The sequence below is a fragment of the Dermochelys coriacea genome, chromosome 2, assembly GCF_009764565.3.
Source record: "Dermochelys coriacea isolate rDerCor1 chromosome 2, rDerCor1.pri.v4, whole genome shotgun sequence".
Classification (NCBI taxonomy): domain Eukaryota; kingdom Metazoa; phylum Chordata; order Testudines; family Dermochelyidae; genus Dermochelys; species Dermochelys coriacea.
The window spans coordinates 48,245,299-48,272,847 of NC_050069.1; the positions used below are offsets into that span (position 1 = coordinate 48,245,299).

The window sequence follows — 27,549 nt, forward strand, 5'->3', positions numbered from 1 at the left end:
CTATGCCCAGACGAGCGGGAGAGCCCCGCCCCCGCTGCTTGCAATCTGACGAGGCCTGTGGAGGAGGGTGCGGCAGGGACACTGCCGGGCATGGGAGAGGGCCCGCCCCAAGGGGAATCTTCCCTCCCTTGTGCTGCCCCACCATTACCCCCTCGAGTCCCTGAGCCATCGCTTCTGCCCCGACACAACCCCTGCTAGCCAGCCCCCAGATGATGCCATGGAGGGCTGGGCCCTAGTCCAGGGGAAGTGGGGCAAGCGGAAGGCTCGAGCTCCGCTCTTCCCATCTGACGCGGAGGCCCCCCGGAAGACCAGGAAGGGGGGCACCGATGCCGAGCCTTCCGCTCTACCCACGGGTGTGTCCCATCCACCAGAGCCGGCTGGGGAAGACGTGGCAGCACTGGAAGGCAGTATCTCCCCTCCACGGGAGTCCCTCCCCTCCAAGACCCCCGAGGCACCATCTGAAACCCCAGTGTCCCCCGAAGCAATCGTCGCGTCAGGTGCCGGCGGGGAGAATCCCGGGGTAGCGGAAAACAATTTCCCGTTTATATATGAGGAGATCAAGGCCCTGGGTCTGACCCCGGTCACTCAGGGGGAGGACGATCCTATGCCAGCGGGCCTTGATCTGGGCGACTTCACTCCAGCCCCCCTTTCCCCATGTTCCCTCCCCCTAACCGTTGCTTCTGCTCCCACCTCCGAGGAGCCCCTGGACTCCTCCATCAACCCGGCTGTAGAGGGCACCCCACTGAGAGCCGCCGAGCTAGTTGAGGAGACGGCCAGTGCCACGCGGCTGGAACCTGAGCCACCAGGGGCATCCCTCGCTGGTGAGGAGCATTCGACCTCCTTCCCGGGAGAGGACCCTACAGAAGAAAGTCCACCTCCTGATGCTATGGCTGCCAAATCCACCAGAGAGCTTGTGCCCGGCATCAGTGAGAGCCCTCTCCCGACCCAGACTCTCACCTCTACCCCTGCCCCTGCCCTTCTCCCGCCCACCTCCCGAGATATTATTGCCACCCCTGGGACTGTCTCCTTCCCCTTTCCAACAGATGACTCCCAGGGAGTGGCCTTTGTGTTTACCCGTCCCGACCCACCAGGAGCTGCTATCCTCCCTCCGCTGCCCCCTATCGCCCCAGCATTCAGGTCAACCCATCAGGAGCCCCGTCGGGGGTCCGCACCCTGTCTGCCCGTCTCGGTGGGCCATGGGGCTGTACCAAGGGCCCCATCGGGGAGTAACCAGACCATAACCCCAGCCCCCCATGCGCTGCGAGAGGAGTTGCGGGAGTTTCTAGAAGACGTCCGTGGCTCCCGCAACAAAGTCCAGCTTGCCCTCCAGCAATGGGGGGACTTTAATCAAATCCTACGGGCTGCAAGGGCCCTCATGGGGGAGGGGAAAAGGACCGGGAGGCAGGGCGCCGCGGCCTACCAACGGGTCCGCCTCTTCCGTGACTCCTTACTCACCTACGGGGTGGGTCACGGACTGCTGCGTGGCCCGCCGGGAGCCACGAGAATCCCTGTTGGCGAGGATCCCCCCCAGCCCTCTTCATGGCACCCTTTACCATCGCAACATTGAACACCCGTGGCTGTAGGATGGGTCTCCGCAGGTCCCAGGTGCTCTCCTTCCTTCGAGAGGGGAGGTACTCTGTGGTTTTCCTGCAGGAGACCCATACGGATCCGACCGCCGAAGACAGCTGGTGGCTGGATTGGGGGGACAGGGTCTACTTTAGCCACCTCACAGTTCGTACGGCTGGAGTGGAGACCCTGTTCTCCCCCGACCTACGGCCTGAGGTGCTGGGGGTCACCGAGGCTGTGCCGGGTCGCCTGCTGCACCTCTGGGTCCGCATGGAGGGGCTCGTAGTCAACCTCGTCAACATCTATGCCCCAGCAGCGAGCCCGGAGCGGCTGCAATTCTATCAGCAGGCATCCGCCTTCCTCGGCACCTTGGATCCTCAGGAGTGCCTGGTCCTGGGAGGGGACTTTAACATCACCCTTGAGGAGCGGGACCGCTCGGGGACCGAGCAGAGCCCGGCCGCCATCGCTGTCCTCCAGGAGATAGTCGAACACCACTCCCTGGTGGACGTCTGGCGCGACCACCACCCGGATGACACTTCCACGTTCACCTTTGTCCCGGTTGGACCGCATTTATTTATCACGCTTTCATCTTTCACGAGCCCACTCCTCCAGCATCCGGCTGGCCCCATTTTCTGACCATCATGTAGACACCGTGACAGCCTCCCTCTGCGCGGAGAGGCCGGGGCCAGCCTATTGGCATTTTAACAACAGCTTGCTGAAGGATGCGGGCTTCGTGGCGTCCTTCCGGGAGTTCTGCCTGGCCTGGCGAGGGCAGCGGCGTGCCTTTCCCTCGGCGCAGCGGTGGTAGGACTTAGGGAAGGTGCGCGCCCGGCTCTTCTGCCGTGACTACACCCAGGTCGCCAGCCGACGGAGGGATGCGGTGATAGAGCAGTTGGAACGGGAGGTCTTAGAGCTGGAAAGGCGTCTGGCCACCAGCCCCGAGGATCCACCCCTCTGCGGAGCGTGCCGGGAGAAGCGGGAGGAGCTCCGGACCCTCGAGGACCATCGGGCCCGGGGTGCCTTTGTTCGATCCTGCATCCGTCTCCTTCGGGAGATGGATTGCGGCTCCCGCTTCTTCTATACCATGGAGAAAAAGAGGGGGGCTAAGAAACTGGCAGAAGATGGCACCCCCCTCACGGATCAGGTGAAGATGTGCGGGAGGGCGAGAGCCTTCTACGCAAGCCTATTCTCCCCGGATCCGACCGATCCTAATGCTTGCAGAGTGCTTTGGGAGGAGCTCCTGACGGTCAGCGTGGGCGACCGAGACCGGCTAGAGCTGCCTCTCACTCTGGCCGAGTTCTCGGAAGCCCTCCATCGCATGCCCACCAATAAATCTCCGGGCATGGACGGGCTGACCGTGGAGTTCTACCGCGTGGTTTGGGACGTCCTGGGCCCAGACCTAGTCACCGTCTGGGCCGAGTCTTTGCAGAGCGGGGTCCTCCCTCTTTCATGCAGGCGAGCCGTGCTGGCCTTATTGCCAAAGAAGGGGGACCTCTGCGATTTACGAAATTGGCATCCCGTCTCGCTCCTCAGCACGGACTACAAAGTCGTGGCAAAAGCCATCTCGCTGCGGCTAGGGTCCGTGCTGGCGGACGTGGTCCACCCAGACCAGACCTACGCCGTCCCGGGCCGCAGCATCTTCGACAACCTCTATCTGGTCCGGGACCTATTGGAACTTGGGTGTAGGGATGGTCTGTCGTTCGCCCTCCTGTCCTTAGATCAGGAAAAGGCGTTTGACAGGGTGGATCATGGGTATCTCCTGAGCACTCTGCAGGCGTTTGGTTTCGGACCCAGGTTTGTGAATTTTCTCCGGGTGCTGTACGCTTCCGCAGAGTGTCTGGTCAGGCTCAACTGGACCCTGACCGAACCGGTCAGCTTCGGGCGAGGAGTACGGCAGGGGTGCCCCCTCTCAGGCCAGCTGTATGCTCTGGCAATCGAGCCCTTCCTCTGTCTCCTCCGAAGGAGGTTGACAGGGTTGGTGCTGCGGGAGCTGGAGCTGCGGCTAGTCTTGTCGGCGTACGCTGATGACGTGCTCCTCGTGGTCCAGGACCCAGGCGACTTGGTGCGGGTGGAGGCTTGCCAGGCCATCTATTTGGCAGCCTCCTCCGTGTGGGTCAACTGGGTCAAGAGCTCTGGCTTGGTGGTAGGGGACTGGCGGCAGGCGAGCTCCCTCCCACCCGCGTTTCAGGCCATCCGGTGGAGCACGGGTCCGCTGCTCTATCTGGGCATTTACCTTTCTGCCACGCATCCCTCTCCACCGGAGAACTGGCAGAATTTAGAGGGCGGGGTGATAGAGTGGCTCCGGAAATGGACAGGACTACTCCGGTGCCTCTCCCTTCGAGGGAGAGCGCTAGTGCTTAATCAACTAGTCCTGTCCATGCTCTGGTACCGGCTCAACATCCTGGTCCCGGCCCCGGCTTTCCTGGCCAACCTCCGGACATCAATTCTGGAGTTCTTTTGGTCAGGACTCCACTGGGTCCCTGCAGGGGTTCTCCATCTACCTCTGGAGGAGGGAGGGCAGGGCCTAAAATGTCTGCTTACTCAGGTCCATGTCTTCCGCCTCCAGACCCTGCAGAGGCTCCTTTATGGTGCAGGTAGTCCGGCGTGGAGCATACTGGCGCACGCCTTCCTGTGCTGCTTCCGAGGGCTCCGATACGACCGGCAGCTCCTTTATCTCCTTCCGAGAGGTCTTCCGCGAGACCTCTCCGGGCTGCCGGTCTTCTACCAGGACCTTCTTCGGACCTGGAAACTCTTTACAACGAGCAGGTCCGTGGCGGCCACCGAGGGGGCAGATCTCCTCGCGGAGCCCCTGCTACACAACCCCCAGCTCCGTGTGCAGGTGGCGGAGTCCCGCTCGGTGCGCCAGAGTTTGGTCCTGGCAGAGGTCACAAGAGTCGGAGACCTCCTGGACTATGACCGGGGAGACTGGCTGGATCCCCTGACGCTCGCTCAGCGCATGGGGCTTTCCGGACCTTGTACTCCCCGGCGCATACGTCAGGAGGTGAAGGCCGCTTTGCCGCCCGCTGCTCGGGTTCATCTCGACCGGGTCCTGCACGAGGGCATGCCCCGCCCACCCGTTACCCCAGGCCCGCCGGACCTTTTAATTGGACCCCTGCCCCGTGGACCCAACCGACCCCTTCACCCCTTCTCTAGAAGCCGGCTGCACGAGATGCAGCCAGTCTGCTTTCAAACCGCGCCAAGAAAACATCTCTACACGCTCGTGCTCCACACCCGTCACGCCCGCACCCTCGTGTCCCGCCCCGATACAAAATGGCGGGACCTCCTGCCACCTTTGGAGGGTGAGGAGCCCTGGTGGGCCAGCCTATATTCCACCTTAGTCCCAAGGCCCGCCGGGGATGTCAGTTGGTGCCTCCTTCACGGAGCCGTGAGCACGGATGTGTACTTGGCGCAGTTCACTTCAATCCCAGACACCTGCCCCTTTTGCGGTGTGAGGGATACTCTGGCACATGTCTACCTGGAGTGTGCCAGGTTGCAGCCCCTATTCCGCCTCCTCACCGATATTTTATTACGTTTTTGGTTGCACTTCTCCCCTCACCTTCTCATTTATGCACTCCCTATCCGTGGCCCCACAAAGTCACGGGATCTCCTGGTCAACCTCCTCCTAGCCCTAGCAAAAATGGCCATCTACAAAACCGGAGTGAGGAGGTTGGCCGATGGAGTCTCCTATGACTGTGGGGCCTATTTCTGATCCTCGGTCCGTTCACGTATCCGGGCAGAATTCCTCTGGGCGGCGTCCTCTGACTCCCTTGACGCCTTTGAGGAGCAGTGGGCGCTGTCCGGGGTTCTCTGCTCAGTGTCCCCGTCCGGTTCCCTTCGTTTGACCCTTTGACCGCACTCCTGTCCCTGTTATTTTATTAGTTGTCCCCCGGAATTTTTTGGGTATCTAGGTCCTGTGGATCCCCCTTTTAGGCTGGGGGGGATCCTTTAGCAGTGGACGGGCTTCGCCCGCCCACTTCCCGGATCACAATAAGACCAGGGATTTGTTTAGCCTGGAGATAATATATCTATCACTACTTTTCTATAGCCATCTGGCCTTGCCCTGTCACAATACTCATGCACTCCTAGTCTGAACCATTCCAGTTTTTTCAACCCTCATTCAATAAGGTTTAATTAAATAAACTTTATCTTCATCCCATAAAGTTTGTTTGGGATATTACAGGATATTGTCAGTCTGTCACACTCTGATAAGGATAATAGATAGCACTGGGCCAATAACATATCCTTGTGGGACCCCAGTAGACCCCAATTAATGACCATGCCCCATTAACATTTACATTCTGATCTCTCTCATAGATTCCAAGGCCAGAAGGGAACACTGTGATCATGTACTCTGACCTCCTGTACAACACAAGCCATAGATCTTCTCCAAAATAATTCTTAGAGTATATATTCAGAAAAAAATCCAATCTTCATTTAAAAATTTGGCAATGATGGACAATCCAGTGTGACCCCTGGCAATCAGTTCCAATTGTTAATGACTCTTTCTGTAAAAATTTTATGCCTTATTTTCAGTCTGAATTTGTTTAGCTTCAACTTCCAGCCATTGAATCAGGTTATACCTTTCTCTGCTAGACTAAAGAGCCCATTACCAAGTATTTGTTCCCCATGTAGGTACTTTTAGACTGTAATCAAGTCACCCCTTAACTTTCTATTTGTTATGCTAAATAGACTGAGCTCCTTGAGTCAGTCACTAAAGGGCATGTTTTCCAATGCTTTAATTATTCTGGTGTCTTTTCTCTGAATCCTCTTCAATTTATCAACATCCGTCTTGAATTGAACTGGACTCACTATTTCAGCAGTGGTTGCACCAGTGCCAAATGCAGAGGTAAAGTAACTTCTCTACTCCTACTAAAGATACCCTTGTTTATGCATCCAAGGATCACTTTATCCCTTTTGGCCACACGGTTGCACTGGGAGCTCATCAGGAAGGTATACCCAGTTTTTAATCCATTTACTATGCACTGCATTGCTTTTGTCTAATACTATTTTTTTAATCAGGATGTGTGGTCAAATACCTTATAGAAGTCTAAGTTTGTTATTGCAAGAGTTACCTTTATCAACCAAACTTGTGATCTCATTACCAACAAAAAAATTAAAAAAAAACCCCAAGAAGTTAATTTGACAGAACCAATTTTCCAAAAATCAGTCTTGTCTTCAGGTTGCTCATAATGACAAATGTATCCAGAGCTGTACAGCAAAGGTCTATAAAGAGGGCTGTGTAAAGGTAGTGTATAATGTGGGATATATAAAGATAATTATATTACAAGTAGACATTAAGGAATGTATAGAGAGCTTTATACAAAAGGCGCATATAGAGAATTGTGTAGAGGTGTTCTTAACAGGGAGGGGGCTGGGCAGTATATAAACAGAAAGCTAACGTTGTCGCTCACATACAATTTGGTTTCAGAGTAGCAGCCGTGTTAGTCTGTTTTCGCAAAAAGAAAAGCAGTACTTGTGGCACCTTAGAGACGAACAAATTTATTAGAGCATAAGCTTTCGTGAGCTACAGCTCACTTCTGAGCTGTAGCTCACGAAAGCTTATGCTCTAATAAATTTGTTCGTCTCTAAGGTGCCACAAGTACTGCTTTTCTTTATACAATTTGGTGTCACAGTACATTTGGCAAGCAGGGCAGTTGATGAAAACGGAGAAGTGGGCTCCAACACATTCCCATGGATTGAGGGACTTAAGGAATTTACAGATTTGTCAAACTTCATTGGGCAGGAGAGTTCCTAACTAGGGATTAATCGTGTGTGTGTGTGTTAAACTCACTCATCCCACTCCCTTGCTTGGAAATCTGTTCATTCAAACAGTTCTAGCCGCTTGTAAGAGAGCTCCTGCCCTAGAGGGTGGATCAGGTCCATGCCAGCACAGCCAGACAGACAGCCTGTCTCCTTTAAGATGTATGTGAGGAAGCCGACTCTGGAGGAGGAGTTATGTAGATTACAGATGAACATTCTGGAGTGGAGGAGAGAAGAGAGAGGAGAGGCACAAGCACAGGCAGGGCAGGGGAGCGCAGGCAGCCAGGCAGCAAAGGCCTTGCCGAGCAGGAGCAGGAGGGGGAGGAGGAGGAGGAGGACACAGAGGCGGCTGCTGTGCAAAGGGAGAAGCCTTGCAGGAGCTGCAGCTGTACTTGGACGCCACATTCTCCCCTTACGGGACCGAAGATGAGTAAGAGCTGACCCTGCTGCTGCTGCTATCTGTGTTGTGGAGTGAAGTGTCTTGTTTCTCCTCCTCTTCCTCCTCCCCTGTTGTGGGTGAACCTGTATTAAGGGTTCTTCACCAACACTGGGGACTGTTGGTTTGTGTAAGGGGACGGAGAGAGAGAGAGCAGAGAGAAAGAGGCTCTTCCATCCACTGAGGCGCAGTTCACTATGATCTTACTCGCATTCAGCGCTGGAAGCCGGTTGGATTTCGTACATCATCCCAGGGTGTTTTTCTTGCAAACCTTGCTTTGGATTTTATGTGCCCCCGTGTGCACAGCGGAGCAGTATTTCAATGTGGAGGTAAGATCAGCCGGGGGTGTGTGTGAGTGTGTGTGTGTGTGTGTGTTTCCTCCCTCCTCTTTCTTCCCAAGGCTGTTCCCCAATATTTGGGCTGCTTCAGTAAAACAGCTCCCCAGCCGTGTCTCCGGAGCAGCCAAGGCACAAATGCACATTGGCTTTGCTTTCCTGCAGCAGCCGGCTCTCGGAGCCGAGTTCCCTTGCCTGATGGATGCCCGTTAGCCTGAGAATCCCGTTATCCTCGGCAGCCCAGAGCTAGACCACATCATTGTGGCCGGGATATACCTCTCTTCTAGGGAAGATACGAATCCCTAAACCCAAGCCAGTGGCATAATAAAAGGAGCTAGGGTAGATAATACCCAGACAGCTCGGAGAAAGCTGCAGGGATACCTTTGACTTCAGATGTCTTCCTGGCTTTCTTTTTTTAAACAAAGGGGAAGAATGAATGAAAGAAAGTCTAATGTGGAAGAAGGGGGGAGGGAAACTTGCTATGTTAGTATATTTCCATGTTAAATATTTAAGCACAAAAGCTGATCGTTTTCTCATTGAAGCATAACTGAATGCTTGTTACTAGAAATGGCCAAATAAATGCCATTTAGGTGCGACTAAAGTTGGAGGGTGGGGAGAGCCAAAAAGGAGATTTTTTTTTTAAATGTAGAAAAGCAAATAAAAATAGCTTCCCAGGCAGGGCTAACCCTAGGAATTTTGTTGCCATAGTGAGATTTCAGTGTATATCCCCCATTTCCAACCCCTATTCTAATCCACCCCACTTTTCAGTTTTATTTTTTGCATTATGCTTTCCATTAAGAAATATTTGTTACTAACTATGTCTCCTTTGTGCATATTCTTCCTTCCTTTTTTCCCCCTTGCCTTTCATGGTGTATCTTGATGTATCCTTTTCTGCATAGTTCCCAGTTTGGTTTCCTTTAATCTGATTTTTCAGTACTGTGTAATACTTCCCTCTCTTTTCTTCCCATCCACTCCGGTCCTTCATCTTCCTTTCTTTCTTGTCCTGTGTGTGTCTCCCTACTTTACACATTTCTTTCATTCTCTCACTCACACTATAATTCCATTCTTTTGTTATCTGCCCATACTCCTCACTTGCTCCTCTCCCATCCATCCCGCTTTCTGAACTTTCTGCAGCACCCATAGACCATACAGACCATTTGTTCCTATCTCCAGACTGTCTCTCACCCACACACTTGTATTCCCTGAACTCTTTCTCTAGCACAAACATAGTCTTGTCCCCAACATCTTTCTCTCTCTCTCACTCACACACACACACACTTCCTCTTTCCCTTACACAAATTCGTTCCCCTAGCTCTCACCCACTTACACACGTTCCTGCCCAACAATGAAGAAATCTCCCTCAGACACCCCTCTCTCTCTGTACCATATTTCCTCAGCCCCAGACACATCTGTACTTCCACCAAAAATCTCTTCCAGGGTAGACATTGGGTCTACCCCCAAAAATCTCCCCCCCCAGACAGACCTGGTCTCCTTCCCCATCTGTTACCCCCCCCCACTCGCTCGCTTCTAGTCTTCCCCTGCACACTGTTAGTCTGTTCCTCCAGGATCTCCTCCCATACACAATACAGGTCTCTCTCTCTCTCCTCACCCAAGTTCTGTTCTCCTACACACCCGCTTCTGGTCTCTTCCCATCCCAAGATTTTCCCACTGATCCAGTACTAGTCTCTCCCTCTCCACCACCAAAGGTTCCCCCCCACCACACATTTTCCTGGAGTCATTTTCCAAAGATCTCCCAACACACACTCGTGGACTCCTCACATCAGTCTCTCCCCATCTAATCCTGGTCTCTCCATGCCATCATTAAGATTTCCTCTCCGCTCAAAACTCCTGGTCTCTTTTGCTCTAAGATCTCTTCCTCTGCCATTTCTGATCGCTCCTCCTCACCACCAATATCTCCAACACACACACATACCTTTTCTCTTTCCCCCAATATTTCCCTACCTCTTGTATTAGATTGTAAATTCTTTGGGTCAGGGATCATGTCTTTCCATCTGTTTGTACAATGTGTAGCACAATGGAGCCATGATCCTGATTGTAGCCTTTGGAGGCTACTGCAATACAAATAATAACACTCACTTCTAGTATTTTCTTCATTTCCCTCAGTATTTTTCCTCACATGCAATGCTGCTCTGTTTCCTTCCCCCCAGTGTTTCTCCCACCTTTCCAAGCTGACTTGCACAATTTGATTCTCTCAACCAGGTCCCCCGCTATACTGCTACTTTCTCAACTTCATTCTTTCATGGGTGAATATAAAAGGAATCATTGAGGAAGAGAGGGAGACAGCTTTGTGTATCCTTTTCTGTCTTCCCTTAGTGGCCCCCTGCTGGGGATATAAAAAAAATTCAGCTACAGAAGGACTTCCATCTCCCTCTGATTGCTGGCTGCTGATTCTGCTGGAGAGATGGGCAGTAGATGGAGTTATGGTGGCAGGAGAGAGAGAGAGAGAGAGAGAGAGAGAGAGAGAGAGAGAACGTGACTAGTGGGGCATGAAAGGGAGGCCAGCCACAGCATGTGGGAGGTTTTCAGGGGAAAGAGGAGAAGCCAATTTATTTTTTCCTCTCTTTTCTGTATGGAAAATAGCAGATTTTGAGGGGAAAGAACAGTACCACAAGGAAGGAAAGCCGAAGAGAGGGGGAAAGTGCTTGTACTCATGAGATGCCATTCAGGTTCTCTATTCCTTTAGAGGTGTCCCGTCTCCCATCCCCTCCCTTTCCCCCTGAAAGAAAATGTGTTCCATGCTAGCATTTCCAAGCTGTTTTCATTTTCTCACAGCTTTGCAGTTGTCTTTTGTTGTAATATTGAAAGGTGCCACAGTCTCAAAGCAGAAGGGAATGTGAGGTAAAGGACTTGGCAATAATGTGGTGACACTGTGCCATACAATTCTGTGTGTCAGCATGAGACCCATAAAACACTTACACTCTATAATAAATCAGTAAAATGGAATATGACAAATTCATTCCAAGATCCATTAAAATACACATAGAAATTAGGGTGCCTTAAAAAACTAGTGCCAGTTCTGTTGAATTCAGTTCTACCGAATATATGTATTTGGAAAACAGACTGTGATGTGATTATTTTTATACTAATTGAGGTTTCATGTGAATTTAGAATTTTATTTTTTTTATTTTTGTACTCTCTGATTATATTAAAATTTGGAGGAAATACTGATGAAAGCTATTCAGCATTGGAAAACATGGGATCAATCTATTTGCTATTGTAATTCTGACTCATATAGTTTAACATTTTAGGTGTTGAATAACATTTGTATAGAAATGCTGGCTTTCTTGGTTTCCAACTTGAGTTTGTAAGACTGAGCCAAAACACTGTCTCAAGGGATACTACTGAAGTTCAAAGAGATTAAATGTAGGTATCTTCCTCTAAGGCAACAAAATAGGAACCTGAAGTTCATAATTGGCATGACAGTTTTTTTAAAATCATGTTGGTTGGTTGTAAAACTTGTTCTTGCTAAACATCCAGATGGAAGTGGGTGAAGGTCCTGCTTCCAATGATAGCTGACGTGTAATTTCTGAAACATGAATGTCACTGATGACTTTCATATGGTGCATATTGTTTTAATAGCTAGACATAGCTGAGTATGATGTAGGTCAGAGTGAGAAATGTAAATGACAGTCATTTATTTATTGTGTTAACCATAGTATTGCTCTCACACCTACACTCTCTGATGTCAATGAAAATTTTGCAAGGGATTTAGCTAAGGGAGGACTGTAAATCCACCATTTATTTCAAGTATTCATGAGTGATTTGAGTAACAATATTTGAGATCTAGAATTCATGTAAGACTAGTTTTAGGAAGTTTTAACTTTTATTTTCATCGGTTCCTGGTCATCAATGGAGTTTTGGAGATCACTTTCTAAGGTGTCACCTGCATCAAAGGTTAGGATTAAGGTCCAGATTGTTAATTCCATATTACTCACATAAATACTGCCAACAAAGTCTGAGGTCTACTTGTGTGAGTGATTGTGCACTAGAGGTTTTCAGTGTTTCCCTAAATTTTTAGTTCAGTCTTACTCTACAAGTCAGATGCATCAATGGGGTAGTAAATGGGATACTAGGTATTAACAAGATATTTAAAATTCAGATTTTTATCCTACTAATTGAAAGATCTTTCAGTATAGAATTCCTGTAATGAGCTGGCTGGATTTTCTCCTTTGAAAATCTATATAGGTTAATGGAATTCCCAGGCAAACAATTTTTTTTCCACTGCGTTCTTCATTATGTGAACTGTTTCTTGTATTACTAGATACTAAATACTTCTAGTGTTTATAAGCAATTTCCCTGTTAAAGACCACAAGCAGAACTCTAACACTCATAGGTAATTACAAAGATTAAAGAGTAGAATGTGACCCTTAAACTTGTTATTTTATTGATAACTATTTTCCTAAAGCTGACATTTTTCTATAGTTTAAGAATTTCTGTAATTATTTTTATTTATATTGCATTAAGAACAGTTTCACCTTTTTAATAGATGGCGGGGAGGGGGAATCAAAACCCATTGAAACGAACTACCTATATCAAAAGACAAGGTAGGAGCTATACAGCACATTCCTCTCCCCAACTCTCATCCTGCCTACCCTTACTCATGTAGAGTAGCCCCATCCCAGTTAATGCAACTATACATTTGAGTAAGGAGTACTGGGTGAAGAAGTGTTTGCAGGATCATGTCTAGACTTCCTCAAAGCATCAGTGTTGGGGGAAATACTAGAGGGAAAAGTATGGCTCATCATTTCTTTTCTAAAGCAGACTGTTACGCTATATTTTCCATCTTCTATTGCTAAATATATATGCTTGGGTCCCTAAGGGGATTTTAAAGTGAGTCCTATTTTAGTATGAGCAACACCTTAAAACAATACAACCTTCCTTCTCTCCTCCCCTCCTTTCAAGTAAGTGTGACAGTTAAATTGCTTATTGTGGAACAAAACACAGTGGAATCAAAACTTCAGAGAAATACTGTCTGGTAGCATTTTTCCACGGTAACAAGCAGCAAGAACCTCTTTGTTTTCATTGTTAACAAACTTTACAATTAGTGTCCTACTCTTGCTGAATGGTGATACGTGACCTTTTCATCCTTACGTGTTGGGTTTTTCTAAACTTTAAAAAACTGATCATTTTAACTCTTCAGCTGTAATTGCAAGAGAATAAACAATTGGGAAGAAAAAAATATCTGCCTCTTTACCTTTATATGCTTTTCAACTGGAATACTTAATTAGAATTGCAAGTGCTATGCGGTAGTGTAAAGAGAGCGTGTTACAGAGCAAGCCCGGAAAATACATGTAAAGAAGGAGGTTAAGGTATTCCTTACATTACACACTGCCAGTTGTATTGAAAGGAACTTGATAGGCCCTTCATATTGTTTATATGTATAAGCATTATACATTACATTCAAATATTTTAAGGGCCCAGTCATGCACTCCTTACTCACTGAAGTTGTGGGTATATTTATAAAAGGATGCTGAAGGACCATTTGTTAATATTGACTGTGGTGTAGCTAGCTGGATGAGGTATATCACTCAGAAGAGAATTTAGATATAATGTAGTGTAGCCTGTACTTAATTAGAAAAAGCAGGTACAAAGAAATTTAGCTGTAAAGGCTTCTGATGAACAGATCTATACATCTAGCATTGTGCCACAGCATTAATATAAATGAATGTTAATCAGAAAGTTATATCTCTGGTAGCTAACGGAAGGCTTTTCACGCTCTTCCATCATAAGAAACAGATGGTACTATGCAATGAATTGGCCTTCCTTTCAGTGTGACTATGAAATATGCCTGGAGATTATTGTTTGGATTATTGTATTGCCTGCTATAATTCAAATCATAATTCCTGTGTTTAAGAATACCAACAGATTAATGTACTACTGGAGTGAAATATTATTTATTATTGGTATTACAGGAATATGCGGGGGTCCAGTCCTGGATCGATCCCCATTGTGTTAGGCAATATGCAAACACAAAACAAAGATGGTCCCTTTCCCAAAGAGTTTACACAATCCAAGTCATATGTTAGTTCTTTAGGACTTCTATGTTTTTAATGAGAGGGAACTGTTTAGAATTGGAATGAATCTCATCTACTGTTACAAATAGTCAGTTGTTTAATATTTGAACATCAATCCATTAGTAGCTTTCAGTTTTATGAAAGAAGAGGTTTGGTTAAATGAAGTATTTTGTGAACTTTGCAAGATAAACATAGCACACTGCAGTGTATTTATCTTTTATTTCATAAGATCTTTACATAAGAATTATTGAATTTATTGTCTTAAAAATTCAGCTTCCATCACCCAAGAGTCCATCCTACAGTAAAATACTGTGAAATTAATACATTACCATTCATTGTTTTCTCAGAGTGGGTATATTATTTTTTAAGTGGTTAAGATTTATGCCTCTCTTTGTCAATTTTATTTGAATCCATCTAAAAGGTCAGTGCTTGCTCTAGTCACCTTGATTCTGCTTATTCACTCAGCAGGGCTCAGTTGTAAGCGTTTATAAAGATAAAACGGTGAATTATATAGATTTCAAAATATTTTAATCTGTATCTGTCCTCTCAGTTTTAAAGTCTTTCCCCTTCTTTTACCTTAACTCATGATTGGTTTATGGTGTTAAAATCCTAGAAGACTTCTTCTTGATGTTGTTTGAAGGTACTTAATATAACCAGTCTTTGTAATGCTCTTGTTTAATCATGAATGCGGTTGACCCCTCCATATTGGATTACAGTTTATTGCCTGGCCCATTTTCCATCTCCACTCCCTGCCACTCACCATAATGTGAGGGGGTGGGTTGACTGTGCTTGGTTTGCTATCTCTGATGTGTCGAAAGACAGATTTGGTTTCAGTTTGTATTAAGAAGACCTATATTGGAGTTCCAAACATGATTTTGCTTGCTGCAGAAATGGATTTTAAAAATAATTATGGTTAGAGCTTTATCTTTTTAAGAGAGGTCATGCTATTTGGAACCTTTAGTTTATTTATTGGTTGCTTGGCAACTATTCATTCATGCTACTGCTTATGACCATTCATTATAAGCATATTTTACTGTACAGTAATAACAATTACACTGTAACATCTTATTTCTAGGAAGAATTACAATTGACAAACTGTAGAAATGGAAATACTTAGTTATATAATTTTATCTGTTGATTAAAACTGTTGTGTACTGTTTCTGTGTACTGACAACAGCTGCTTTATACCACTCAAGAAGTGACTGCCTTTTGGTGATGGGTGAAGTAATTCTTTCATACCTCTTGGAGTATTGTAAGGTTTAATTAACTAATGGGCTTAATCTTGTATTTTTTTGCACACTCAAATCTCCCATTGATTCCACAGGCAGGTTTAATCATTTGATCCTGCCAGGAGCCTATTAATTTTAGTGCATTGAGCATTAAAAAAGAGGCAGTCAGAAACCTTGCAGGATTGGGCTTCAGATTTCAAGTATTGCAGGCTTGGGTCCAGCGTTTGAAAAGTACTTTAAAATCCTGAGCTGAAAAGCAGTAACTAAATTTTATTACTACTACATTGGAGGTGTGGCTGAAACAATGAGCCACAGTATTTTCTGTAGAAGATTCAGTGGAAAACAATGAAAACTTTCATTACAGTACATGATAACAGATGAATAAAACGTATGATTTTTGTATTGTGGAGGAAGATTATTTTTGAATAGTTTTCTGGTTGTTCTGTATGGGCCAGCTTGCAACTAGATCTTTACTCCCTCCCCTCCTCCCCTGCCTCCCCCCTCCCCCCCGCGCTCAGTCCCTGCATACTGTCAGGAACACAGGACTATTTCCTACATGTGCTCTAAAGGATGCCCAGCACACCAAAGCCAGAGGGAGGAGGTGTGTTTGTCTCTTTCCTCACTTCCCCAATTGGCCTGCAGATGGTGTAGCCTGTGCATCAGCGAGCTGGGAGAAGGATTGTGCCCTGAGGAATATCCCTCCCTCTGATTCCCCTGGGATGATGCAGCTACATCCCATCCTTTCCTTAAGGGCTGTTCTTATATGGCACATACACAAACCCTAGTTGTTGTAGGATAAATCCATGTACCTGATCTGCAGTCCCATCAGCATTTTCCCTGATATGACACAGTTGATTCTGTTTCAGTAAGATGACTTCATTCATCCTTCTCCTCTCCCCTCCCCAATCTTTTATCATTACAAAGTATCAAGTTAGTTTCACACCTTTGTGTAGAAGATTGTCCTCAGACAAATCTGCCCTTTCATGATTTCCTCACCTTCTGGAAGAAAAGTCGACTTCTTTGTTTTACTGGTCCTGTTTTTGTTGGCCAACAAACATATCTCCGTCCTCCAGCGGGGGATGCAGGCTGATAATGAGAAAGATTCCTCTTCCAATGAAATGGCAGCTAAGGGGCAAAGGGGAAATTACCAAATACTTAGAACATGGATAGGTAATACAACAGAAAAACAAGCTTCCCTTTTATGGAAGGGAACACCCTTCTTTGACAGGTCTCAATGGATTTTCATGCAATGTTCCAGGGAGAAATTGTCTTCACTTTTGTGCTGTGTCTTGTCCCTTGGGCGACAATCCTATTGTGCTGCCCTTCCCAGCTCTAGCCTTGGGTTGCTTGATGTGCTGTTAGAGGAGCTTTTTAACCCTCTGTCTTCTCCATGAAGCTGAAGCTGAGGTTGTAGCAGTTTATTTACATGCAGTGGTTTGGATGTTGCACAAATCTATTGAGATGAAATTTCATTGTTAACTGCAAGTAAAATTAATGACCTGTCTACAAAATGAAACTATTATATTATAATTAGTTGATATCACCTTGATCAATCAGTCCATTAGCCCTCACAGAGACAGCGCTGATCACAAGACATTCGTGTTGTTCTAGCTCAGTGGTTTTCAAATTGTGGGTCATGACCCAATACTGGGGTCGCAGAATGTAACGCACTGGGTCATGAGGGTTCTGGTCAGCACCGCCGACCGGACCATTAAAAGTCTCATCGGTGCTGCTGCCCGGCTAAGGCAGGCTAGTCCCTACCTGTTCTGAAACTGTGCTGCACCCCAGAAGTGGCTAGCAGCACGTCCGGCTCCTTGGCTGGGGGGCCATGGGGCTCTGTGCACTGCCCCGACCTCAAGCACTGGCTCCGCATTCCCATTGGCCGGGAACTGGCCAATGGGTGCTGGGAGGAGGATGGTGCCTGTGGGCAAGAGCCATGCAGAGCCGCTTGCACAACTCTGCCTCAGAGCCAGACCTGCTGCTGGCTGCTTCCAGGGTGGAGCGCGATCCGTGGTGCTAGGACAGGCAGGAAGCCTGCCTTAGCACCCCCGCTGCACCGCTGACAGAAGCTGTCCGAGGTAAGCCCTAACCCAACGCTTTACCCCAATCCCCTGCCCCTGCCCTGAGCCCCCCAAACCTTGAGCCCCTTACTGCACCCCAAACCCCTCATCCCTGGCCCCATGCCAGAGCCTGCACCCCCAGCCCAGAGCCCTGACCCCTTCCCACACCCCTGCCCCTCCCACACCCTGAACCTCTCATTCCCGGCCCCACCCTGCAGCCCTCACCCCTGCACCTCAACCCTATGTCCCAACCCTGAGCCCCTCCCATGCCCCAAACGTCTCATCCCCTCATCCGTTGGGTTGCGGGCATCAACAATTTTCTTCAACTGGGTTGCAGAAAAAAAAGTTTTTTAAAACCGCTGTTCTAGCCAGTCCTTCAGCCTCCCGCTGGCAAGGCTGTCAGTGGCAGTGGACTCCCGATCAGTGTAGTGCACCGCAGCCCAGAACCACATAGCAATCTGCCCTCTTCAGCTTCCCAAGTAGCTGGGATTATAGGCATGTATACCAAACCTGGTATTATAATTAGTAATAGTATTCAAATAGCTAAATCTACAAAATGATTCAGGTCACTGCAGACAGGGCTGTTTCTCATTGCTTCTTTATAATTTGAAAAATGTGTTCTTCTTTTTAGTTTCCTGACTGATAGTGAAGTGCTGTATTCTGATGCTGCTAGAACTTCTTTCTACAACATAAATAAAATTATTTCTTTTTCTCTGAATCTTCCATATGCTTTCAAATGGAAGAGGGGAGACAGTGTTGTCCAGTGGTTAGTGCACTGTTCTAGGAGGCAGCAGATTTGGTTTTTATTCTCACTGTTCCATTCTGTGACTTGGGCAAGTCAATTTCCCTTTCTCTGTGCCTCAGTTTCCCCATATGTAAAGTGGGAACACTGTTGCTTCCCTTCCTTTTTAAAGTGCATGAAGATGAAAAGTGCCCTTTCTTTCTTTCTTTCTTTCTTTCTTTCTTTCTTTCTACAAAGAACAATAACAGTAATAATAATACAATAATTAATATGTAAATTATATTTAATTTTAGGTAGCTGTGCTAGAAGATTTCTACACATCTCAACAAGAATACCAAAACATAATTTATTTTAATTATGCAGTTTTCTCAAGAGCAAGTGGCAGAACAGAAAACGCAACTACAATTTCCACAACAACATTCCAACCCACAGACGTTTGCAAATTAGAGCTGTAACATAGTAGCGAATGACTGCAACAAACTTAAATGGGAACTTGCTTTACATCCTCAAGATTCCACATCCATAACAATCTAAAAGTCTCCGTTTTGGATTGAAACTTTTTGTGCTTAGTTTCAGCCCAGAGATGAATTTTACTGGGAACATTTGAGTAAAATCTGTTCAATTTCACTTTTGCATAATCCAAGGGTGAAAAAAAATACTGGACCTGATCTAAAGCCCACTGAAATCAATGGAAAGACCCTTATTAGCATTAATGGACTTTGAATCAGACCTAAATTCTCCAATCTAAGAAAAATTGAAAACAATGTTATTTTAATTACGTGGATACATATGTGGCTTCATCTCTATAGTATCAGAGTGCCTCCCTATTAGCAAAAAGAAAAGGAGTACTTGTGGCACCTTAGAGACTAATAAATTTATTTGAGCTTAAGCTTTTATGCCCTATTAGTTTTGTTATTTATTTGGATTTTTATGAAATACAATAAAAGAGAACCCTTTCAGTGCTCTGGGCACCTTTGACAAAGTTTTTTTTTAAGTTCATTCATGAATACCCATGACTTTAGCCTACTATTTTACAGATGGAGAACTGACGCGAGGAAAGGTTAAAGACTTGCCATGGTCACCTGGGAAGTGGACCTACTTTTCCTGAGTCCCAGTCCAATGACTTTAACATATGGCCACCTCCAATCCTGCATCTAATTTCATGTCTTGTTTTTAAATGAAAATGAAGTTGCAGATATAGATTTGTGCCACTGTGTATTCTGAAGAAAAGTTTAATCTGATGAGGATGATGCATCATGATTATTTCTTTTATAAATTAATTATAATTTGTTAAATAAATATTAATAAGATAGACAACCCACTATCACCCTTCTTTAAAGAATCTTTTGGAAATTTTACATGTTTGCACTACACTATTGGTGTCACAACAATTGAAAAGACACAAATGAATATGCTAAACAGTACACGTCCCAGTATAGATCTTTGGGGGACCCCACTGTTTACCTCTCAAATTGTGAAAGCTAACCATTTATTCCTACTCTTTGTTTCCTACCTTTTAATCTGCTACCGATCCATGAGAGGACCTTCCCTCTTATCCCATGACTGGTTTATTTGCTTAAAAGCCTTTAGTGAGCCTTGTCAATTGCTTTCTGAAAGTCCAACTACACTATATCAACTGAATCACCTTTGTCCACATGATTGTTGACTCCCTCTAAGAATTGTAATAGATTGGTGACGCATGATTCTCTTTTATAAAAGCAATGTTGAGTCTTCCCCAAAATACTGTGTTTATGTATGTATCTGATAATTATGTTCTTTACTATAGTTTCAACCAGTTTGCTTAGTCCTGAAGTCAGGCTTCCGGACCTTTAATTGCTGGGATTGTCTCTGGAGCTTTTTTAAAAAAATGGCATCATATTAGCTATCCTCCCGTCATCAGGTACAGAGCTGATTTAAGTGATAGGTTATATACCAAAAGTTAGTAGTTCTGCAATTTCACATTTGAGTTCCTCCAGAGCTCTGGGGTGAATCACATCTGGGCCTAGGGACTTATCACTGTTTAGCTTATCTGTTTGTTTCAAAATCTCCTCTAAAAAGAATGGCTTGGGTATGGTGATCTCCCTCACATCCTCTGCAGTGCTGACCGAGGCAAAGAATTAATTTAGCTTCTCCATAATGGCCTTGTCTTCCTTGAGTGCTCCTTTAGCACCTTGATCATCCAGTGGCCCCACTGACTGTTTGGCAGGCTTCATGCTTCTGATGTACTTAAAAATTGCTTTGCTATTTAGTGTTTGTGTCCTTAGTTAATTGCTCTTCAAATTCTTTCTTGGCCCGCCTGCCTAATTTTACTTTTACACTTGACTTGCCAGAGTTTTTGCATCTTTCTATTTTCTTCACTAGGATTTGACTTCCAATTTTTAAAGGATGCCTTTTCCCTCTAATGGCCTCTTTTACTCTGCTGTTTAGCCATGCTGGCATTCTTTTCTTTATGGTGTACATTTTAGTTTGAGCCTCTATTATGGTGTTTTTAGCTAGACTCCATATAATTTGCAGGGATTTCACCCTGGTGATTGTTCCTTTTAATTTCTATTTAACTAGCTTCCTCATTTTTGTTTAATTCCCCTTTTTGAAGTCAAATGCATCTGTAGTGGGTTTCTTTGGTCTTTTCCTCCTACACACATGTTAAATTTAATTACTTTATTGTTGTTATTACCGAGTGGTTCAGTTTTTTGGGCCAGAATTTGTGCACCACTTAGGATTACATCAAGAATTGCCTCTCCCCTTGTGGACTCCAGGACTAGCTGCTCCAAAAAAAAAAAAAAGTCATTTATGGTGTCTAGAAATGTTATCTTTGCATCTCTTCCTGAGATGACATATATTCAATCAGTTAGCATTTGTACGTTTTGTCAATATTCAGTTGCTTGCCTTCATGTGTTATATTTAAATGGGGCTTTGTTATGTTTTACTACCTGTACTTTGTCACTAGCTCCTATCTGTACTTTACCATCTTTTCCCCCCTATCCTCTTTACTAGGATATATAATTTCCTCTTTAATAAATTCATTCTTTCGGGATGTCTCAGCCCAAACCATGTGCTCCTCTGCACCTGGCATCTTTCCCTCAGCCCTTAGTTCAAAAATTCCTCTACAGTCTTTTTAATTTTACTTGCCATCAGTCTAATTCCATTTTGGTTGAGGTAGAGCTCATCCTTCCTGTATAGGCTCCTCCTTTCCCAAAATGGTCTCCAGTTCCCCAGGTGCTATGCGGCACCCTCTCATGCCCATGTACACAGCACTACCTGCATGTCCCCATCAGCACAAGGATGTCTGATGCTGGCTCCCTGCACTTGCGTGAATTTCACAGTCAAATATTTACCTAAGGATATAAAGGAGCCAATGTTTCTCCTATTGAAATCAAAGAGACTTTTGCCATTGACTGCAATGGGAGCAGGATTTTGTCTTAACTGACTTGCCCAAAGTCACAAAAGATGTCTGTGTCAAAACTGACAATAGAACTTAGGGCTCTTGTTAGGCGGATGCCTTAAAAAAAGACTAGCCAACATCCCAAATCCTAAACATCTATCCATTGCCCCAGAGGAGGAGAGAACAGACAGTTAAGCATTTCAGTAAACATTAACTAATTAGAAAAACTATTTGAGAAGAATAAGCTAATTACATGACTGTAGCCTGATGGACAATCCCCAAGAAGATGGAAAATGGCATTTAAATCATTTTACTGGCTACGGACCTGCAAGACTTAAAGATGGTTAAATATTCACTATTTAGCAACAGGCCCACCAGAGAGGGCAAATGCATAAAACAAAAATACCCTACACCATTCAAAACATTTTCTCTATTTAATATGTAGAAACAATGCCTGTAATTGACATTTTTTAACTTCTAAACCAGTATACAAAATCCCAAACAAAGTGCCAAAACAAAAAAGCTGTATATCTCTATGATGGTATGACATGGCTCAAGTAACTCCACAAGGATGTTGTCTACATTTTAAATTATTTTGAGGCTTATAAGTAGGCTGTCAATTAATTGCAGTTAGCTCATGTGATTAACGAAAAACAAATCAACTAGATTAAAAAAAGTCACGATTAATCGAACAGTTAATAATAGAATACCAATTTAAATTTATTGTAAATATTTTGGATGTTTCTCTACACTTTCAAATATATTTATTTCAATTACAACACAGAATACAAAATATACACTGCTTACTTTATATTATTATTTTTATTACAAATATGTCCACTGTAAAAAAGATAAACAAAAGAAATAGTATTTTTCAATTCCCCCATTCCAAGTACTGAAGTGCACTCTCTTTATCATGAAAGTGAAACTTACAAATATAGAATTTTTTTTATACATAACTGCACTCAAAACCAAAACAATGTAAAACTTTAGAGCCTACAAGTCCACTCAGTCTTACTTACTTCTTCAGCCAATCACTAAGACAAACAAGTTTATATACATTTGCAGGAGATAATGCTGCCTGCTTCTTATTTACAATGTGATCTGAAAGTTGTGAACAGGCGTTCGTTCACATGGCACTGTTGTACCTAGTGTTGCAAGGTATTTACATGCCAGCTATGCTAAACATTTGTATGCTCCTTCATGCTTTGACCTGTAGATTTTTTAAAATCTTTTTTACAATGAAAATATTTATAATAATATAAAGTGAGCACTATATACTTTTGTATTTTGTGGTGTTATTCAAATTAATATATTTGAAAATGTAGAAAAACATGCAAAAGTTAATAATAAATTTAAAATGGAATTCTATTATTGTTTAACTGTGCAATTAAAACTGCGACTAATGGTGACTATATTTTAATCTTGTGAATAATTTGCGATGAATTTTTAATCATTTGACACCCGTACTTATAAGTATACATTTGATTTAATTAACTATATCTTTTATTTTTAATTCTTTTATTAGTGTAAAATAATTTTGATTCAATATAAATTTAAATTTCCTAATTAATAGTGTCAGGGATGAAATTCAATTTCTGTTCATCTTATTCGAGTGTGTAGTTTCATTGATGTCAGTTGGACAACTTGCTTTGAGACTGCAGAAACAGGATCTTAAACCCAACTGGGTCAAAATAAGGAGAACTGTAGTTCATGTAGCTCAAAATCCAGCATCTGAAAAAAACCTGAAGATGTTACTTGCTGTATTTGTCCTTTTGTTTTTACTCATGGACCTTATTTTGTGATTTCAGCACTGCCAGATTGTTCATAAGTAACTCGGTGTTTTGCAAGACACAGTAACACTACTGAACCTTTTTTCTTGCAGAAAGCTTCTTTAGTGATATTAAGCTCTTTCCTCTTGTTTTGCATTGGCAGGCTCATTGCACGGGGAAAACAGTATTTTAGCCACTTTGTGAATAATCTAATCTTTATTTTTTGCTTCCAAAGAGAATTTACTTTATGTCTAAGCCGTGAGATAAAGTTAGTCATTGTGCCTCACAGATTAATTGCTTAGATGTGTTTTTAATGGATATGAGAACATTTTTCTGTATGTGCAGGATTGTTTTTGAAAGAGACACAGTCGATGCAAATTAGACCCAAAATTTTAGACTGTGTAAAAACATGTTTATTTTTTAAAAAAGCTTCCAGTAAAAAGAGTCATTTAAAAACAACTAAGCATGGTATTGCCCTCCCGGCCCCCTTCAGTAGGCCCCCACCAGTCATTCAATAATCATGACTCAGGTCCTAGAAAAACATGAGATTGGCATCAAATCATGAGAGATAAAGAATATTGGGAGCATTTTGTTTTCTGCCTTTTTTTTTTAGCCTTTACATTTCAGGTTTTCTCTACAACCATGAGGGATAACATTTTTTTTTTTAAATTTCAGTGAAAGCTGAGATTTTGATGTAATGGAATCACTCCTGAATCTGAGGCCTTAAGAAAAACAACAAATATTGCAAGAATCACTATACAATCTCAGGTGCTGGCAACACTTTAAGCATATCCATGAAATATTTGCAACCCAAACAATTCAGCATTGAGATCCTGAAAACAAATCTGACTATAAACAACAGCAAAACAGACTGAATTTGTTTTTAATTGTTCAAACCAAGAGAAATGCAAGAGGTAACAAACATAGATTCATAGATTAATAGATACTAAGGTCAGAAGGGACCATTCTGATCATCTAGTCCGACCTCCTGCACAGCGCAGGCCACAGAATCTCACCCACCCACTCCTATGAAAAACCTCACCCATGTCTGAGCTATTGAAGTCCTTAAATCATGGTTCAAAGACTTCAAGGAGCAGAGAAGCCTCCCTCAAGTCAACCATGCCCCATGCTACAGAGGAAGGCGAAAAACCTCCAGGGCCTCTCCAATCTGCCCTGAAGGAAAATTCCTTCCCGACCCCAAATATGGCAATCAGCTAAACCCTGAGCATATGGGCAAGATTTACCAGCCAGATACTACAGAAAATTATTTCCTGGGTAACTCAGATCCCTGTCTTTTACAAAAGAAAAATGAATTACTGTGAAAGATATCAGACGGACAGTTCTGCAGACTAATATAGAACAAACAGTAGCAGTGCAAGCAACTCCCAACCGCCCTACTGATATGCCTCCACTGATATGCTGAAGGGACTACTCCAAGAGATGGAGAGGGTAATTTCACTGTCCAAGCCCATTCAGAACTTGATCTTCTTACTAAGTCTGCTCAGGAGGGTACAAATTAGCACGAATCATATCATCAGATTTTACCCTTTACTGTATTATATAACTTGCACTGAGGTTAATAAAAAGTTTGTCTAGTTATGCTGGTATAAACTCCTAACAGACATGCTTAAATCAGTTCTAAGTCACACTTAAAATAGATATGTTTATTATACTGAACAGAATTACACACATCTATATTAGGGGTTCGCATTGACTAACTAGACAAATATTCAGTTATGCCAGAGCAAATCGTTCAGTATATGAGGATCTACCCCACTAGGAACTATACAAAGAGCACCAACTTATTTCAAACAGATCACAGAACAGTTTTTGGCAAATAATGACACTGCACTCTAATGGAGTTGCACTGGACATAGGTCATGCCAGAATGTGTATGCAGTGTTGTTGTAGCCATGCTTGTCCCATGATATTAGCGACAAGGTGGGTCAGGTAATATCTTTTATTGGACCAACTTCTGTTGGTGAGAGACAGACAGAATTTAATCTTTTGTCACTACCACTCAGGGCTGAATTCACACCTGCATCGTAGACGTGGAAGACTCAAATCCTATTCAGACTGGTACAAGCTGAACAGTATACTTTAACAAATATGACAAAAATACTTTACTGGGCAAAAATGCATGATTCTAATATTATAAACAATGGAGGTAGCACTAAAGGTTACAATGAGTGAAATATTTGCCAATACTGAGTATGGTGATTTGCATATTATCTCAAAATTTTCAAAATAAATTTTCAATTAAGTTTTCCTTTAAGAAAGTTCTGAATTTTTAAAAATTTATTTTTAATTTTGGAAAAAATACTGTTTCATATCTTAATCTGTCTTGAGATAACTGGTGAAGCTAGCACAAAAATCTTACCACGCCTAGTTTTTCAGAAGCATTAGCTTTCCACAGACGAATGTTCATCTCATCTGAGCCACACAGAATGTACTTGTTGTCAGAGGTCCACTTGACAGTGATGACATGTTGCATTCGCTTTGTATGATATACCTCTCTGCTGTGACCTTTCGAAAAGCCCACTGGGTTAAAAAAAATAACCTAGTGTGCTTTTAGTAACATTTATAGAAAATTGTTTGTTTGAGGTATATGATTTTAAAGTTGATAGTGTCCAATTAATGTCAAAAGGTAGAACCTTTGGGAGCATTTGTATAATTTCATGTACTCTTGAGAGCAGATATAGATATCTCCTTTTAACTCTTTAGAAATTGTAAAATTTGTTTTTTCCTTCGTTTGAAATATACCACCCTTATTATCAGTCCTGCCATGGCAGTACCAGCTCCATTTCAGATGATTCCTTAACAACATAGACCTCACTCCTGGCTCTCCACATGCAGCACCAGTTCTGCTCCAGTCCCCCCTTTTCTGTGTTGATACTTTCTCCGGTGCTATTTTGGCACTATTAAAACTTGCCACTTCAAAAGCTTAAAGTGCTTCTTTTCAGTGCTGTCAAACACTGGTTTTCAAAAAGCTTTCTGCTAACCACTGTAATTATACAATTTGCAAAACCTCGTTAAAGTATTTAAAAAGGGTCTGCCTGTTGGCCTGTGCTGTACACTACTGTGAGAGAATCTGAGGTTTGATTCCCCGGTTCAGCCTTTAATTCTCTGCACCAGCAGGGACTGGGAGTGTGGTGGAGACATTGTACTTATCCCTTCTTACTCTCTGTGCCATCAGGGCTTGTGATTGCTTGGGGAGCTAGGGTTCACAGGTGTCCGGTTTTCAACCAGAATACCCAGTCGAAAAGGAACCCTGGCTGCTCCAGTCAGCACCGCTGACCGGGCCATTAAAAATCTGGATGGCAGCGCAGTGGGGCTAAGGCAGTCTCTGTGCGACTCCCAGAAGCAGTGGCATGTCCCCCCTCTGACTCCTAAACGTAGGGGCAGCCAGGGGGTCCGTACACTGCTCCTGCCCCAAGCACTGGCTCTGCAGCTCGTATTGTCCAGGAATCTCAGCCTCATCTAGGAGCTGGACGGGAGACATTCTGCTGCTTCCAGGAGACATTTTGCTGCTTGAGTTAAGCGCCACCCAGAGCCTGCACCCCTGACTCCCATCCGCACCGCAACCCCCTGCCCCAGCCTTGATCCCCCTCTCACCCTCTGAACTCCTTGGTCCCAGCCCGGAGCACCCTCATGCACCCCAAACCCCTCATCCCCAGCCCCACCACAGAACCCGCACCCCCAGCTGGAGCCCTCAACCCCCTTTACCCCTAACCCCCTGCCCCAGCCCTGTTCCCCATCCCGCCCTCTGAATCCCTTGGTACCAGCCTGGAGCACCCTCCTACAGCCCCACACCCCCAGTCGGAGCCCCCACTGCCTCACACCCCAACCCCCTGCCCCAGTCCAGAGCCCCCTCCCACACCCTGAACCCCTCATTTCTGGTCCCACCACAGAGCCTGAGCCAGCCTGGTGTAAATGAGTGAGAGAGTGAGTGAGGATGGGGACAGCGAGTGACAGGGGGGGGTGGAGTGAGCAGGTGTGGAGCCTCAGAGGCGGGTGGGGGCAGGGCAAGGATGTTCGGTTTTGTGCATATAGAAAGTTGACAACCCTAGGAGGAGTAGGGAGCAAGAAGATGTTTCATTGCTCTGTAGCTAGGGCTGCAATCATGAACACTGTTTATATTCATGTTCTACATTTAACCATCAACTAGAAACTGATTATATCTTACCAATTACTTTGACAGGAGTTGATTCAGATAATGATATAAACATTCT

General features: G+C 44.6%; 1 protein-coding gene and 1 long non-coding RNA gene across 5 annotated transcripts in view; one reads left to right on the plus strand and one right to left on the minus strand.

Annotated features, from left to right (window-relative positions):
- Positions 1 to 272: 272 nt before the first annotated feature.
- Positions 273 to 26,944, minus strand: LOC122458638. 2 transcript variants are annotated; one of them, XR_006278734.1, is made up of 5 exons: positions 26,933 to 26,944; positions 25,698 to 25,858; positions 25,395 to 25,403; positions 9,466 to 9,475; positions 273 to 284 (listed from the first exon to the last, which is right to left on the minus strand). It is a non-coding gene; the product is annotated as an uncharacterized LOC122458638 (long non-coding RNA). The 2 variants fall into 2 exon arrangements; XR_006278735.1 differs by lacking the exons at positions 273 to 284; positions 9,466 to 9,475 and adding an exon at positions 9,346 to 9,358.
- MMP16 (matrix metallopeptidase 16) overlaps positions 7,341 to 27,549 on the plus strand; it is a 265,584-nt gene continuing 245,375 nt past the window's right edge. For all 3 annotated transcript variants that reach the window (XM_038392264.2, XM_038392266.2, XM_038392268.2), the window contains exon 1: positions 7,341 to 8,091. In XM_038392264.2, coding sequence (XP_038248192.1) covers positions 7,960 to 8,091 — 132 coding nt within the window. In that variant the 5' untranslated portion in view covers positions 7,341 to 7,959. The remainder of the gene's footprint in view (positions 8,092 to 27,549) is intronic.